This window comes from Polyergus mexicanus, unplaced genomic scaffold (assembly GCF_030449975.1).
Source record: "Polyergus mexicanus isolate NDT 795.1 unplaced genomic scaffold, iyPolMexi1.0 SCAF_26, whole genome shotgun sequence".
NCBI classification, from domain to species: Eukaryota; Metazoa; Arthropoda; class Insecta; order Hymenoptera; family Formicidae; genus Polyergus; species Polyergus mexicanus.
Window position 1 is genome coordinate 3,969,917 of NW_027223346.1, and position 19,086 is coordinate 3,989,002.

General features: G+C 36.2%; 1 protein-coding gene across 3 annotated transcripts in view; it reads right to left on the bottom strand.

Annotated features, from left to right (window-relative positions):
* Rbp6 (RNA-binding protein 6) overlaps nucleotides 1-19,086 on the bottom strand; it is a 420,916-nt gene that overhangs the window by 270,763 nt on the left and 131,067 nt on the right. Inside the window, exon 1 of one of the 3 annotated variants that reach the window (XM_070314115.1) lies at nucleotides 5,559-5,703. The exons of 1 other annotated variant lie outside the window; for it this stretch is intronic. In XM_070314115.1, coding sequence (XP_070170216.1) covers nucleotides 5,559-5,581 — 23 coding nt within the window. In that variant the 5' untranslated portion in view covers nucleotides 5,582-5,703. Of the gene's footprint in view, nucleotides 1-5,558; nucleotides 5,704-19,086 lie in introns of those variants that run through there. One more of the 3 variants, XM_070314116.1, reaches the window with a different exon arrangement.

The following is a 19,086-nucleotide window of genomic DNA, read 5'->3' on the forward strand; positions in this document are numbered from 1 at the left end:
AGAAACGTAAGGTACTACAGGGAAGAATATGAATATTCATCGGGCATTTAGGCCGCGACGTAACTCAATTAGTAACGGAATTATTGTTCTCCGCACGACGGAAGTGCAGTAACAAGCCAGAACGAGGAGAAACCTAATCCGTTTCTGTCTGATTTGTCGGTGAACTTTTTGGGTCATTCTCGCTTCAACGTGATTTTTTTATCCTTTTAAAAACAAAAATTCAGTTCTTGCTTTTTATTTGAGAAGAAATGATCTTTTCATACAATAGAGAGAGAGAGAGAGAGAGAGAGAGAAATATAAAATTATATTTCATATGATACACACGCAAGATCAAAATGTTAAAAATGTTCAATCGCAATTAATATCAGAGTATTTTCTCCTCAAAAAATTTATCGTAATAAAATCAAGTCCCGATTTTAAAAATATTTTTTGCTCAGTTATCTATTGCCGAAGAAATGCTTGGCATTGTCTTTTATGCTCGCCTCTCGATGGATAATTTATGTCGGATGAGGCATCATAGAGAGAGAATGGCTTGTCGCGGAGCTGGAAAATTAATTTCATTCGCGGATTGTCACGCACACACCGCAGTCCAGTTCGTCCCTTTCAAGTCTTGTCCATCCTATTGCGCTGGAATTCGTTAATATTCATGACCGTGAGGGATAACGCTTATCTCACAACGTTGAAATAACTCGATAGCGCGCGAATCCTGACTTGCCGTTTTCTAGCATCGCTTTTTCGGCTCTTCCCTCTCATAAAAGCTTTCAATTTTAGTTTATTCTTTATTAATATAAACTCTCGACTATCATAATTTAATTCCATCCGATTAAAATGAGATCAACTTCAACAAAGCTGTTATATTTTAAGCGTGAAAAACCATTTTGAACATATTGCATATTAAGAATTAATTCCAGCTTTCAGTTTCCAATATATATCGTTGACCTACAGAAATAGATTTGCTATCAGATATTATATTTAGTATTTCTTTCTATCTACGTTATTACATCTAATAATTAATTAATTCAAAAGAATATAAATGAAATACAGGTGATACCATACGGAAAATTTACAGCTCAATTAATTAGGAATAAACAAATTCAGATTCTGCGATGATACGTAGTAAACAGCGCGCAATCTATCTCGTGAAAACAAGCTTTGAAAATATTAACTGGTCAGTCGCCGGTAAAAAGTTATTTACGAATTAAACGATTCGCGTGTGCTAACTGAACACCGGATACACCAAGACCGAGGAAGAAGCAGGGTGGAAAAAAAAAAAGTGGCAGATGGCCACCTGTTGATATCGTCCTAAATATTCGTCACGCGTCTTGCTGACTGATTATTACAAATATTTCATTACAAACCGTCAAAAAGTTCTAAACAGCTATAATATCATCTCTCTAAACATTGCGTTGTTTGTTTTAAATTAACGTCATTTCAAAATGTGCATACAGATTTGAGGCTTGTGTGGTATTAACACATTTCATTTATATTTATATTTTTTTATATATCTTATCGTAATACCTATCTTTCCGCGTGTTTCTATTCTTCGCTATTTTCTCAATAATATCTGTTCTTCAATTCTAAAGAATTATAGATATAAATGAATAGAATCGAATAATTTAGAAGAAAGATTATTTTATAATCCTCGTAAACATATATTATTTGTTTCGTTATTATCAGTATAAGTATTATACTGTCATATACCCAAATTTTCAAGTACGCTTATTATTTTAATTCAATAAATTATACAATTAATTCTGATATTAATTTTAAAAAAATACGTATTGGATACGATCATAAATCTGCGATTGCTTTATAGCAGTTAAAAATTTGTTCATTGTATTGAAATTAATTGCGTATGCATAATGTGTGTGTGTGTGTGTGTGTGTGCGCGCGCGTGTGTGTGCGCGTGTGTGTGTAAGAGAGAATGTAGAAAAAAAATACTCTACGTGTCAAATATACACTTTTATGTTTTTTTTTGTTCCCGAGCATACACGTTTCTAAACACATCGGTCAAGACCAGAACGATAAATTGATAACAACATCACACACGCGCAAGAGTTGCATCGTTCATTTTTTTATTCGTTCAAAATTCCGTCAAGGATAGAAAGGACCGCAATAGACGGAATTATCAAGCGCAGCAGTTTAGGACGACGTTTGAGAATCTGACCAACGAAGCCAGGAGACGACGTGTGACGAGACGGCGAAAAAGAAACACAGGGAAATAGTAGGAGAAGAAAAAAAGAGGGAGTATCGTGAGAGGCCGTAGGACGCAATGCAACAGAATCATTTGACGCAAAGAGAGTGAGAGGAAACAGTGACGGCTTGCATCCGGGGAAATACAATAGAAGGAATAGGTGTTGGCTTCCGTCTGTCCGTTGCCGTAGCGACCTTGGTCGCCCTTTGGCTCAGCGAAAGGACTGTAAATATCTCGTACGTACAATAATCTCGCGGGTTGCCATTTTACAATTCGGTCCGTCGAGAAGCGGCGCCTTGCACACGCATCGAGACGCATCGAGACGCATCGAGACGCATCACGACGCATCCACGTTGCGGATTTCGTTTTCGTTTGTTCCTGCATCACGTACGTTGCTGTTCGTACCGTCGCGTTCACGTGACGTTCGTCTTGCGTGCTGAAGAATTTCTTATTGTATCGTCGATGTTCGCGTTGTTTGACATTAAGACATATAAAGAGAGAGAGAGAGAGCTTACATTTAACGTCCGTTTTTGTGAAAGATATCTTGAATCGTTATAAATTTTTTTAAATGTTTATCATTTAATTAAGCAATAAAAAATAGATTAAAACAGATTAACGTTCGAGGACGTTCATCCTACTAAGCAAGATTAAAAATTCTTTATCAGTTTCCATTTATTTTATTCAACAATTTTTAAATAAATTTTATTTTATTTTTATAAGTTAATATTTAATATAATATAAATGTTCTTTTAAAGAAATTTTATTTATATATCAACTTTTCTTCTCTAAAACTATCTAAATACGCAGAGATAAATATATCTCACTTCCGTTGGTCTAGAAAAAGCTTATTTACGTATTTTCTTGCGCTCTCAATCGCGCGATATGAGAAATCGGGATTTTCGCGAGCGGCGACTTGCCGTTTGTCTTTGTAATCCGCTTTCCGGCAATCGCGACATTTCCAATGGAGAATTTTCATTCGTTCGTTTTTCATACCTTCGCATTATTATCTATTCGTTCGTATTTCACTTGCGCTCCGGCATCGACATGCCTGTCCAGCCGGTCCATCTTTTCTTCAGTTTTCAAGAAACGCGTTTTCCTCAATAAAATTGAGAATAAACCATTCTCCTACAATCGTAACAATATTGTGACATGTTCCGTCTCAACTGCAAAATATTTCCACTCCATAAAAGAACGTGGTGATTTTAAAGTTGAACGATTCATATATAAGATAAAATTCTCGCACGCTAATTTCATCATTGGTATAATATTGTGTTAATAATTCATTCGCACATATTACGGAATGATTTAATTTGCTTTTTCATTTATATAGTTGAATAAAAGAAATTAAAAAAAAAAAAAAATTGTTTACAAAAAAATAAATTAATTTAATTTTTAATTTGATATCGTAATTAATCTAATCTAAGTTAATTGCCTTAGCTTTTCTTAGTTTATCTTCATATCGCTAAATGCCTATCGCTATGGGATGGTCTATTACTAAATTGCGCTTTGTCATGCTAAGTCGTAAAAACTGAATTTACATCTAACATGTTGAATCTCCACAATAATCTCACGATTCTCGTCTTCTCATGTTTATTACACATACACACAAAAGTAAGTGACAAGATGCATAGCATTGCTCCGAGTAGATAAAGGAGAGAGAGAGAGAGAAAAACAGAGAAAAGGGAAGGATGCAGAGTCTGTAGAGCTTTGCCTCATTCCGCAGCCCTAAATTCGTTTCACGGATGGGATGAATTTCTAAGCCGCAGTAGGGATTCGAAAACGAAGCGCCTGTGCGGGCCCGTAGCTTCGACGATGCAACCTAATTCCGAAAGTTGGTTTCGTCGCATATCCTCCATTGCGGCACTCGTGGAAAGCGGAGAGGGAATAGAAGATAAAAGGGAGAGAGAGAAATGGAAAAGCGTTATTTTATTTGTCCTTTGCGATGAAATTATTATATACTAGTCTAATAGAACACTCTAGTAGAACACATAAATAAACGTTCTTTTTATCTTCTAAACTAAAGAATTCTCTCATCGTAACAAGAATATTTCGCATGTCGACTAACGTATATACTGTTCTCTCGCGTCTACATAAGCAGCAATTTTTGATATCGTCATCAAACCCATATTAAGTTAGCCCCCCCACCAACGCCAAATTAAATCAAATACATCAAAAATATATATAAAGCTCGAATCAAAAAATAAAATACACTAGAATTTGTTGCTATTTTGTTGCTCTAAAATAACATAAAAATATTTTTAAAAAAGTATATTATTTAATTAATACCACTATATACTCAGTCTCGCCGCGCCGTACCATTCACTTGCGCGAACTAAAAGTAAATAAAAAAATGTATTGCTCGCATGTATTTGGTACTAAAATAATCTGTGGACAATATACTGTCGAAATACATGAGAAACTGAATTTGTTGCTCGTCTTAAAGTATTAAAAATCGATACTTTGTCGCCGCGGACCCTATACGACGCGCTATTATATTATATAAACTAACTAAAAGAATTTGTTGCTCGCATGTTTTTGGTATTAAAATAATCTGTGGACGATGTCCTATCGAAATATATAAGAAACTGAATTTGTTGCTCGTCTTAAAGTATTAAAAATCGATACTTTGTCGCCGCGGACCCTATACGACGCGCTCTTATATTATATAAATTAACTAAAAGAATTTGTTGCTCGCATGTTTTTGGTATTAAAATAATCTGTGGACAATATACTATCGAAATATATAAGAAACTGAATTTGTTGCTCTTCTTGCTTTTTTAAGAATGACGCGTTAAAGATATATGTTAAGATTACAGAGTGATCAGAGTTAAATAAAATGTAATCGTATTAATGATCGAGTTCGAATGGTAATAAAATAGTAAAATTAATGCGCTCAACGATTATAATTATGAAATCATCAGTAATCGTTAATGACGAATAACAGAAATAATCAAGGCAAAAGTAATATGGTCAGTTTTAATTCTAAATATTTATATGATTAATTTTGTTAATGCACATGTTTCATAATTTTCATTCTCTAAAAATGACGCGTTAAGGATGTTAAGATTACAGAGTGATCAGAGTTAAATAAAATGTAATCGTATTAATGATGATTTCCAATGCTAATAAAATAGTAAAATTAATGCGCTCAACGATTATAATTATGAAATCATCAGTAATCATCAATGACGAATAATAGAAATAATCAAGGCAAAGATAATATGGTCAGTTATAATTCTAAATATTTATACATGAGCTATAAATCATTAATAAAAAAAAAAAACCCCATTTTTCAATACTATTGTTTCCATAAACTAAAAATTATATTGACAATTTTAAATGTTTAATAATAAATTCTACTGACCGACCGATGCACCGCCCTTGCATGTCTCACTTCTTTCCGCATCTGGTCATCGCGAGATCCCTTCCGTTTCCGGTTGCTCCCTTCGCTTCAAATTGAGACGAGACAGTCTATCAATTTGTCCACTCATGCATAATCACTATTTCACTCGTAGTCCAAAATCCGCCATATGCAATGACGCGGTAAAATTATTTCCATGCCGATTATAAATATGAAAGAACATATAATCGCGTATTAATAAATGGACGGAGACGATTTTCCGTGATTCTAATCGACATTCCCGATACTCACGACATCCACTTTATACACGGGATAAACTTGTGATGGATAAAAAAAGACGAGAAATACGGAAAGAATATTTCAATCTCGCAGCTAATGCAATACGACGGTTACTGTAACGGTTACGGAAAATTTAGGCAGGTCGAGTAGTAGTAGATGGGGAGGGGGGAACGCGTCGTCGAATATCCGTTCCAAGAAAAGGAGCGAGCGCGTCTCTTCCGAGAAATAAACCGTACGCGAAAAATCCTGCGCGAGATAAATGAAACTCGCTCGAGCGACGCTCATTTGCGATCTCGATTTATGAAATTGTGAATATAACTCTGAAAAAAGGATTACATTTGAAAACAATATTAAAGAATATTAAAGCAGAAACGTGTAGAACGCGACGCGCTTATATTTTCAACGCAATATTATTATATACGACAGCGAGTAAATTATTTCAGCGCCTAAAAATATGTTAAATAATGTATTCATCGATCGCTGTATCGTATTATAAAGTCGATATATCAAAACTACAAATTACTCTCGATTCGGATATTTCGAATATTCGTTCGGATGCAAAATTCATTTTCGATAGATAAAAGATGCGTGGGAAAAATCTTGTCGTTTGCGAGTATATATATATCGAAAGATGCCTTAATCACGATTACACGGGTTAATATATTACACTCGGATAATCGCCTGTTATTCGATACAAGACCCCCCCGACACTCGTTCGTACGCGGATCTCACTTTCGACGGATAAAAAAACGCGAGAAACACGGAGCGCGACCGTAATTCGTCTTGAGACTCGCGCTTGTGGGAAGGGACTGACGCGATTACGGAAAATTTAGGCTGGACGGGTAGGTCAGGAGAGGGGAGGACCGCGTCGCCGAACGTCTCGGTACAGAAGCGTTCAAAAAAGTTGCACGTAAACATTCAGATATAAACAAAGAAGCGCGGCTCGAGAGAAAGAGAGAGAGAGAGAGAGAGAGAGAGCTTATATTACAAAATCTCGATCAATTTTCATGGCGAAACGATAATACAACGAGAATAATCGTTGAATAGAATGTGTAAGATTCGAGGAGGAATATATCTAAAAAGCAGCTCACACACCACATATGAACATTCCTAATAAAATATTCTTATTTAAGAGAAAAAAAATGTGTTCGGTTAGTCGACAGTTAGTTGACTAATTTTACACGTCAGGTTTAAGAATATTCATGGTTGTAAAATTGACCAATCACGGTCATTCGATTCTTGATTGGTGATTGGTTAGTTTTAAAACTATGGATGTTACTGAAATCCAATTAAGGGTGACATGTCAACGTTAATCAATGTCTCTGAAATGCCGCGAGAAACCACGAGTACCAACAGCTAAATGACTCATATTAAGTTAGCCCCCCCACCAACGCCAAATTAAGTCAAATACATAAAATAATTTAGTGCTAATTATGTGCTAATTAGTTGCCGTAGTCCGAATTTTGTTGCTCAAACCGTTTAGCAGGAATTTACATTCAAAGTGGGGGGTGCTAGCTTGACATTAAGCCAGCCCCCCCCCCCCATAGTGAAAAAAATATATAGAATGCTCGAATCAAAAAATAAAATACACTAGAATTTGTTGCGTATTCTTAATTTTGTTAATGTACATGTTGGATAATTTTCATTTTTTAAGAATGACGCGTTAAAGATATATGTTAAGATTACAGAGTGATCAGAGTTAAATAAAATGTAATCGTATTAATGATGATTTGGAATGCTAATAAAATAGTAAAATTAATGCGCTCAACGATTATAATTATGAAATCATTAATAATCATCAATTATGAATAATAGAAATAATCAAGGCAAAGATAATATGGTCAGTTTTAATTCTAAATATTTATATGATTATCAGATTATAAATAATTAATCAAAAACAACTCGATTTTTCAATACCATCGTTTCCGTAAATTAAAAAATAAATTGACATGCATATTGTTAATTTCGTTAATGCACATGTTTGATAATTTTCATTCTCTAAAAATGACGCGTTAAAGATATTAAGATTACAGAGTGATCAGAGTTAAATAAAATGTAATCGTATTAATGATGATTTCGAATGCTAATAAAATAATAAAATTAATGCGCTCAACGATTATAATTATGAAATCATCAGTAATCATTAATGACGCATAACAGAAATAATCAAGGCAAAAATAATATGGTCAGTTTTAATTCTAAATATTTATATGATTATCAGATTATAAATAATTAATCAAAAACAACTCGATTTTTCAATACCATCGTTTCCGTAAATTAAAAAATAAATTGACATGCATATTGTTAATTTCGTTAATGCACATGTTGGATAATTTTCATTCTCTAAAAATGACGCGTTAAGGATGTTAAGATTACAGAGTGATCAGAGTTAAATAAAATGTAATCGTATTAATGATCGAGTTCGAATGCTAATATAATAGTAAAACTAATGCACTCAACGATTATAATTATGAAATCATCAGTAATCATCAATGACGAATAATAGAAATAATCAAGGCAAAGATAATATGGTCAGTTATAATTCTAAATATTTATACATGAGCTATAAATCATTAATAAAAAAAAAAAACCCCATTTTTCAATACTATTGTTTCCATAAACTAAAAATTATATTGACAATTTTAAATGTTTAATAATAAATTCTACTGACCGACCGATGCACCGCCCTTGCATGTCTCACTTCTTTCCGCATCTGGTCATCGCGAGATCCCTTCCGTTTCCGGTTGCTCCCTTCGCTTCAAATTGAGACGAGACAGTCTATCAATTTGTCCACTCATGCATAATCACTATTTCACTCGTAGTCCAAAATCCGCCATATGCAATGACGCGGTAAAATTATTTCCATGCCGATTATAAACATGAAAGAACATATAATCGCGTATTAATAAATGGACGGAGACGATTTTCCGTGATTCTAATCGACATTCCCGATACTCACGACATCCACTTTATACACGGGATAAACTTGTGATGGATAAAAAAAGGCGAGAAATACGGAAAGAATATTTCAATCTCGCAGCTAATGCAATACGACGGTTACTGTAACGGTTACGGAAAATTTAGGCAGGTCGAATAGTAGTAGATGAGGAGGGGGGAACGCGTCGTCGAATATCCGTTCCAGGAAAAGGAGCGAGCGCGTCTCTTCCAAGAAATAAACCGTACGCGAAAAATCCTGCGCGAGATAAATGAAACTAGCTCGAGCGACGCTCTTTTGCGATCTCGATTTATAAAATTGTGAATATAACTCTGAAAAAAGGATTACATTTGAAAACAATATTAAAGAATATTAAAGCAGAAACGTGTGGAACGCGACGCGCTTATATTTTCAACGCAATATTATTATATACGACAGCGAGTAAATTATTTCAGCGCCTAAAAATATGTTAAATAATGTATTCATCGATCGTTGTATCGTTTTATAAAGTCGATATATCAAAACTACAAATTACTCTCGATTCGGATATTTCGAATATTCGTTCGGATGCGAAATTCATTTTCGATAGATAAAAGATGCGTGGGAAAAATCTTGTCGTTTGCGAGTATATATATATATATATATATCGTAAGATGCCTTAATCACGATTACACGGGTTAATATATTACACTCGGATAATCGCCTGTTATTCGATACAAGACCCCCCCGACACTCGTTCGTACGCGGATCTCACTTTCGACGGATAAAAAGACGCGAGAAACACGGAGCGCGACCGTAATTCGTCTTGAGACTCGCGCTTGTGGGAAGGGACTGACGCGATTACGGAAAATTTAGGCTGGACGGGTAGGTCAGGAGAGGGGAGGACCGCGTCGCCGAACGTCTCGGTACAGAAGCGTTCAAAAAAGTTGCACGTAAACATTCAGATATAAACAAAGAAGCGCGGCTCGAGAGAAAGAGAGAGAGAGAGCTTATATTACAAAATCTCGATCAATTTTCATGGCGAAACGATAATACAACGAGAATAATCGTTGAATAGAATGTGTAAGATTCGAGGAGGAATATATCTGAAAAGCAGCTCACACACCACATATGAACATTCCTAATAAAATATTCTTATTTAAGAGAAAAAAAAATGTGTTCGGTTAGTCGACAGTTAGTCGACTAATTTTACACGTCAGGTTTAATAATATTCATGGTTGTAAAATTGACCAATCACGGTCATTCGATTCTTGATTGGTGATTGGTTAGTTTTAAAACTATGGCCGCGAGAAACCACGAGTACCAACAGCTAAATGAGAAATTTTACAATTGGTGAAGCTTCGCGTCGCGTTTTTCACACGTTTCGTATTTCAATATACTTTAATATTCTTTTAAAATATATGATTCTTCTTCAATTATATGTATAATTTCGCCAGAAAATAATCGCGAGATTGCAAAAGTATCGCTCGAGCTTCGTTATCTTATCCTTGTTCGTATCGCGAAGGTTTTTTGGCGCACGATTTTTTTCTCGCAAAAAACTCGCTCGCTCCTGTTCTTGGAAGAGATATTCGACGACATTCCCCTCCCCTCCCCTCGCCCCACCTATCCGTCCAGCCTAAATTTTCCGTAACGCTGTTAGTCTCTTCACACAAGCGCGATTATCGAGACGTATTACGGTCGCGTTCCGTATCTCTCGCATCTTTTCATCCATCGAAAGTGAATTTTGCGTGCGAATAAGCGTCGGGAGTGGTGAATGGAACAATGGACGATTATTTAAGTGCGTCGTCCGTTAATCCGGTCTTAATCAGAACTTTGTACAAATGCGAAAGCAAAGGGACGAGGAGCAAAGAGGAGCGGAATTGAGTGACGTTTGCAACGCATCGACTGGTGAGTCAATTTGTCAATGATTTTATTTATTTATATAATTGTCAATTTTTATTGACGATGTAGTATTAAAGTATTAAAAATCGATACTTTGTCGCCGCGGACCCTATACGACGCGCTCTTATATTATATAAATTAACTAAAAGAATTTGTTGCTCGCATGTTTTTGGTATTAAAATAATCTGTCGACAATATACTATCGAAATATATAAGAAACTGAATTTGTTGCTCGTCTTAAAGTATTAAAAATCGATAATTGGGGCTGGCTTAATGTCAAGCTAGCACCCCCCACTTTGAATGTAAATTCCTGCTAAACGGTTTGAGCAACAAAATTCGGACTGCGGCAACTAATTAGCACATAATTAGCACTAAATTATTTTATGTATTTGATTTAATTTGGCGTTGGTGAGAGGGCTAACTTAATATGGGTTCATCAAATATCTAGCAATATATAATTAGCTTGTTTTTAATTTGCTTTAAATGTTTAGATAATAAAGTAATAAAGTTCACGGGATAAAACCAGGTCTCATCGTCCGTTTAGGTTGATGATGAAATTCTTGAATTATTTGCATATTGCAAATGCAACACACTATTACTAATACTAATACTATACGAACACATTATTAATATTTAATCATTCCTTGTTTTATTCTCTATGTGCGATTATAAAAAAATGTGACGATAAGACTACGCTAAGATATGATACACATTAAGAATTCGCAAATATTGTTTGTTACGTAAGGGAGAGAGTAGAAACGCGGAATGGGGGTGCGAAGAAACGGAAAGGGGTTGCCGTTTACCAGGCGAGTGCCAGGAATGCAATTTTCGGATTCTCGAATGTGCGCGACGGGTCACCCACTGCATAAGCGTTCGCATAGGTTCGGATAAGGACCGCGCATTCTAAGTGTCACTGGAGGCCATAGCAAACTCCTATCCCGCGAGAGCTACGAGCTACATTAGGGAATACTTGCGACGTCCCGCTCCTTCCGCCCCTGTCAGCATTCTAAGACGCCACTTGAATCTCAGACGACGAGCAATTTCGTCCATATTATCTGACCATCCTTCTTCCTCTCTCAAGAAGATACCAACGATAGTGTCAAATAATCTTTCTCTCTTATCGATATTTTGTCTTATTGTTAGTAAAAAAACTACTTTTTACGTTCGATCAAAAATTTGAAGGAAGAAATGTCAGATGTACGTATATATGAATCAAAAATAGAAATTAAAAATTTTAATCCCTCTGAAAATTCCAAGTTATAATTATAATATTTCGAAGATAAAATGTCAATATAACATAAAATTTAAAATAAAAAATTGAAATTATAAGAAAACTGTTTGACAATAAACATTTTTTTAAAGATAAATTATATTACCTTCGAATCGGAAAGAGAAGGCCGATCATTAAAAAAAAAATCACAAAAATGTATAATGTAATAAACGTAACCTGATGAAGAGTCGTTATATCGGTTTGTCAAGTAAATTATAGAAAATTTCTCTTTTCTGAATAAAATTCCTGTTCTATCCGCTGCGTCTCTTTGTTCGTACGAAACGCAAAGATGTCTAGTGAATTCTATGTCGCGTAACAAGCTACGAAGTGCGACGGTCCAAGCCATAAATAAGCTAGAGCTACCGTTCGACTTCATATTCCGCGAGTATCCTCGGAAATATGGATCGTATAAAGGATCGGACGGGCCGCCGGATCTTCGCGTATCCATGCGAGGTTCTCACTCAGAGATCCGCGGTATGAAACGCATTCGGAGAAGGCGGCGCCTTTCCAGGGGGTAAAACATTCGATTCATGCGACACGTGACGATAACGTGACAGGACTGTCGGCGACACGTGTGCGCGTTTCCGTTACCGTAGCTTCTTCCTGCCCTTCGTATGGAAACATTATTCGCTGGATCTTATTTCTCTTATACAGAAAGGATATATATTTTTTTCACCTGCTTTTCCTTATTGTCGTAGTTAAAGTAATTGCAACTTTTTATGTAAGTTTTCTTCGACGAAAGTATATTTTCTACAAGCTATGAACGGAATCAATACGAGACCAATGCGAAGACAAGTCGCACAGAAAGATTATGTGCATATAAATTTATATACGCGATATAATTAACTATCAACTACGATACATACTTAAATTAAAGAAAATAATAAAAAAGTTATTTTCGATAATGTGAAGAATATAATATTTCATATCATTAATAAAGTTTTATTCTTCATTAATACTTATCTTTATAATAAGCAGAAGAAATTATCGTAAAATACAAGAAGATTACAAAACAGAAGAAAGACGATATAAGCTGAAATAAAAAATATAGTCTCTCTCTCTCTCTTTCTATAACATTTCTTATAAAATATTTACTCAATAATTTTTAATGGTCAGATCTGACTTCGATACAATAATGGAGCATTAATGTGGGAAAAATATTTCGGAAAAGCCATAGCCGAATGAAGAAGGAACATGAATTAAAGTTGGCTGGAATGAACGAACAATTCGTCTCGCGTGCACCAAGTGCATTTATAACGACGTACTTTACCGAACTCGCTTCAACCCCAACCCTCGCATTCCCGCCTCCCCTCCCCTTTTTCCCCCCTCGATCGTCCTTCTTCCTCTCGACTTCCGCCCTTTCGGTCGGCGCGCGCCGCTGAAATTTATTCCCCGCTGAAATTATTTACATTTTATTTATCGTCCGGAGAAGCTCGCGTTGTCCGCGGGAACTTCGCGAGGTAATTGCGCAGTACCAGCGTTTTTAATGCCGGGGGAGGAGCGATGTTCCAGATGGTGGCAATGCAAAAAGACACGCTCTAAAATACTGCTGACTGGCCACGCGAAAGAAGAATACGAAGGGCGGGAGTAGTAAATAGAGCAAGCTTTCCAAACGCATCTCTACTAGATCAGTTACGCAAATATTTCGCTGGAAAAATGAAGCTGCGAGCTTCATAATAATTGAAATTATCAGCTACATTCAACGCATGTTCGAGTTCTGACCAAATTAAAATGTTTCGTGATATCTCACTTTATACGCATCGCATAAACATTATATAATATTATATTAAAATATTTTATTTTTATAAATAATTTTTCAGCACACATATTTCAGTTATGTGCGTAGAGAGAAAAAAAAACAAATCAAAGATAAATTTAAATTATCATAAAAAAATCTACGCACTAAGAGACTTTAATTTATTCGTATAATACAATATATATTGATCGTACAATTTTTAATCTTCAAATTTCATTATTTTTTCGCTATTACTTGCTAAACATTTGTTATATGTATATTTATAATTATAATTTTATTTCCGCGTGATTATATTTTGCGGATAAAAATTTATGAAACATTAATTTACGAATGTACATCGTAAAATTTCACGCAAACGCGAAATTGTTTTTTTTAATGCAAATTTGAATTATATACATCTTGCCCGTCTTGTATTGCGTAGAATGCAAAAGTTGCAATTTGCGCGGGTACCACAATGTAATATTTACGTAATACTACGTAATACTTTTCAAAAGCGGTGCGATAAAAGTACGCCGTTAATCAAGACAGGAACAAATAATAGCCGTTGAAACAATGGTCTATGGAACGGCGGGTTTCCTTGAACGGGCCGCAATAGGATTTGCCATGTGAAGGAGATAAGCCGCCCAGTCGCCACCTTTATTGGTCACTTGGAGTGATTTTTTAATTACGCCCTCTCGGGCTCGGCTTGGACCAACTCTTGTTGCTCTCGACGAGCTCTCTAACCAACCACGTCTCCACGGCAAACTCAATTGTACGACGGTTCTCTCCGTCGCTACACACACGGTGACCCAGAACTATCACCGTTCCTTTAACTCGCCAATTCTTTGAACTATTTAGAGCCAATTTCTCTTTAACGAAAATTCTATTGAACACATTACGTCTTTCTCTCTTAGTTCCCGATAATAAAAATATCTTTGTAAATAAATCTAACAAAAATTGCATTAGAAGACTCAATACAAAATATATTTTAACGTTCTTCGACAAAATTTAATGTCAATTGCTCCTTACAATTCGTAAAAGTATCGACGTCATTATTCATTAAATATAATTTATGTTGAGATAATATTTGAAATTGAGAAATAAACTTTTGTCCTGCACATTTGTATGTTTAAAATTTATTCGCGAAAAATATTTTCCAACGTAAAAAGGTCTTCGCAATCATTATAATCAGATCTTTCTGAACATTTCGATCGAAGAAAATTTCACATTTAGTGCAGAATTTGTTCCTAAAATTTTTCGAGAAAGCTAAAACACCCTGTATACACGGCATGCGAAATGTGTCGGACTGCATGCAACCCGGAGTTGCAGCGAGACCGCCTCGCGCGGTATAAAGCATTCTATTTGCATTTTATTGTTTAATATAAGTTTATGCCACCCTCAGCTGAGTACCGTCGACGTCACGTTACAATATCGCCGCCATGGAAACTGGCGCGCGGAAACAGCAACGTGTCTCTTATCCGACAGTAGCCGTCATTATCCTTTCCCCTCGTAAATGACAAAACGAGATAACAATACTTTCGACAAATAAGAATCAAAATATCATATATGATACGCCGATTTTGCTAAACAGATAGCATAAGAAAAGAAAGAGATTCCACTATCTAAAATGACAAAGGCGCCATGAGATATTTAACTCTTCTCATTGCATTGATACGGACGACTTTTATATCAGCAAGAAACAAATGCCATTTCAATTATTCTAAGTGCAAGATATTTTTGGGGAAATTATTATTATAATTTTAATTAAATTATTATTTTAATAGTAATAACAAACCGATGTTAAACATTCTCTCTCTCTCTCTCTCTCTCTCTCTCTCTCTCTTTGTTCCTTTAATACAAATTAAATATATATGTATATATATTTAATGCAATTTTATCAATGTGTTAAATAATGATTTAGCCAATTTTGGTGAAAAGTGAAATACGTTAAAAATATTGCAACAGACCGCAGCAGTTGAAAACAATTTGAAGAGAGGTGATAGACGCTTCGTCGAAAAACGTCAAAAGGGGGGAAAGTCGCTGTCGTTCTCGCGAGCTTTACTCCTTTTTCGCAGGAAGAATCGTACGCGTTGCGAGTGAAGGAATCTTCGACGAGTGATCCCCGATGCGCGCAAACAGCGACCCGGATTATTGCCGCGACTGAAGATTGGTGGATTTAAGGCGCCCCTCCGCCATCTAAATCTGCCAATTTCCAATTGATACGACCGTGTCATTGGTAGCCTCGGCTGTTTACACGGCGCTGCTACCGGGTGAAAAGCGAATACGGACGAGGACGAGAGCTGCTCGGCGGACGCGCGGTGAACGCGGAGAAGAAAGAGGAGAAAGCGGATTCGAATCTTTACCAACCACTCGGCGAGACACCTGCGGGAGGGAAAATCTCCTCCGCCTTTGAAAAGCGAGGAAGTGGAGAGGTTTATTGAGTCCTGGGACACGTAGTCTCTCGAGGACATGCCGGAAAGTGCGAGCGAAACCTCTTCTCGCATCTCCTTTCTCCGTTCCTTTTCGCGAACCGCCACGCATCCCTTCTCGTCGATTGGGGATGATAGGGTAGAGTGTATTTACTGCTCGTTGCCAAGACAGGGCGCGACGGTGAGGTGAAAATACGCTTTTTTCGTGAGAGAGCGATTTAAAATGTAACAAGCGTGTATGAGCGCGATCGAATGTCAAAATTCCATGAAATTCATTGAGATTCTCAAAAATACGCAATTTTACGATCCATTTTGTTCCCAAATATTCGCTTTTTTTAGAAATGTGATAAAAAAATTTGTAAAAAGAAATAAATATAATATAATAAAAAAATACCTAATTAAATAACAATTATATGAAATACAAAGAATATAAAGATAAAAAATTAATATATAAATTCGATCAAATTGTAATTTTGATTAGTAACAGAGAGAAAGATAAATAAGATATAAGATGAATTTAAATGAATACGAATACTTTATTCGTTGGTTAGTTATAATAGTTATTTATTTTCCTAAAAGATGTATAAGAAGATTAAAAAGAAAATCAATCTAAGCTTTTCTCAGAATCCTCTTCTTGCAAATCTCTTCGAGTCGCGACTAAAGAACGCTTCTTACTGATTTTAAAGTTGAACGATGAGATCTATCGATTAGCTGAACCTCGTTACGGAAAATGTGAACAGTTTGCAACAGTTAGTTCCGGCTCCTCGTAGACCGCTTGTTACGAGAATCGTCCTTACTAAGAATGCAAATGCGTGTCTTATCGCGTTTCAACCCCATTTCTGTTCCTTACGCTAAAATCTTTTCAACGCCTGCGATGCCAGAGCATCGTCGACATTTGTCGAATCGGAAGCACCGTAAAGACCAACGGCGTGGAAGACAATGACCGGGTGGTCATCTATGCCAAAAGAAATAAAAAGATAAAGAAATTTCGAATGGCCTGAGCGACTAAACGAGATTTTCTGATCCTTTCACGTTTTCCTGCAGTTCTCATTTCGCTCCTCGTGTTTTCACGTAGACGGTTTTCGATTTGCTATCAGTATCTATTGAACTTTAACATTTTTTCAATTACATATTATACTTTGAAATTTTTAATTACTGTATCTGAACAGAATCTTTCACTTCATTAGTTTTCAACGTAATTAATAATTATTTTTGGTGCAAACGGCAGAATCACTGCCAATGACCGAGACACTCGTGAACGAAAAGCTTCGCGAGACGAAAGGTAAAAAGTCCCATGGAGACGGGGTGGTAAACACGACAGTTGAGGGATGGAAGTTGCAACGCTTCTCTGGTAGGGCCACGGGAGCGTAATTGGATATAATTTTTGCGGGCCGGCTAATCGAATTAGACGGCGGTATGTTTGCGTTTCCAGCGCGGCGCGGGTGGCGCGAGAGCGGAAGGGCGGCAAGGGGGATGGAAAGCCCGCAGGGTAACAACCGCTGCGAATTATTAACAGGCGCCGCTGTACGCGCCCTACGAGTCACGCCGACTGATGAAATAAATCGGCCCGCGGCGATCGCTAGTGAAAAAGGACAGACGAATATACGCTTCGAACCTTTTGTAAATTGCCGTAATAGAGATGTTTATGGACCTTAGATTAACGGACGAAAGTAAATAGACACGAGATCTCCAAAACTTGTATAAAGTCGCTCTTGTCACTCTTCTATCTACGCATCATTAAGAAATTATTTTTTCTTTTTTCAATTCGAATAATAATCCGTAAACTCCCTTTAACGACACGCGCGATAAATAATATTCAAAGAAGAGCTTAAACACCGATCACGTACGTCGTATTTCTTTTTCGCCGCAAAATTCGAAAATTCCTCTCTCACCAATCGAATAATTTCCACGTGCAATTTCCAGGTCTCGCTTCGGGCGAGTTCCGACTTCATAAAATTGGCAACTGATCTCGCGAGAATAAATTTATCGACCGATGTCGGATTATTCTCGCTACGCGCCCCCATACATCAGTTCGGAATTTATACCAGCGATTCGCTGCAATTTTTAAGTCGCTTTATTCGCGAGGTATCCCTGGTTTTACAGTTTCTGAGGGAAAGTTCCCTCGCGTCGTTAATTCCCGGCGTAAATTGCACCACGCCACGGAATAATACCAGCGACCGCGTTGTGAAATAGCACGTGCCGTGTAAAAGAGCGCGGATGAACGAAGGAAGAACGGAAGTAAGTTAACGCGAGCTGTGCCACGGGATGTCTCCAATCGGGAGGAAAAACGCGCGTAGTGTAAAATCGCGCGAGTTTATGATTGAAATAAAACGCGCACCGATAAAACTAAGTCACTCGCGAGAAATTATTAGACGCTCGAAATATGAATGAACGATGAAAAGAGAAATTATTTTCCGCTTTCTCTAAACTTCATTAACATTCGTTTTATTAAGGAAGAAACTCGGTGCTTCGTTGAACACATATAATATACATACACATATAATATAATAGATATTCAGAATTTTTATGTCGATATGTAAAATGAATAATGAGTAATTTTCTAACAATACTCTTTTACAATAGAATTAAAATTAAATCTAAAATCTAAAATTAAATTTCAATAATAATCTAAATTTATTTATAACTTTAGGCGATTATTTTGATTAGTTTTTAAAGTATAGCTTCTAATTTTTTGGCTAGTTTGTTTATAATAAAATATCGAAAATTAAATTGTAAAATAAATCGAGAGAGAGAGAGAGAAAAGTTGTATAAATAAGGAAAAATTATTTTGTACGTAAGAAAGACTTTATCATTATTTATAGGCGGAAATACAGGTCTTTGTAAAGGTTTGTACGACATAAAAGGCAAGAATTTTTACGCAAGCATTTCTCGAGAAGCACTGCGCTATGAAGAGACGCTCTCGGAACATCGGCGAGACCGACTACGTAATACGAGTCGGTGCATTCTCCATAATCTAAGCACATCGTAGCCGGCAGTTACGA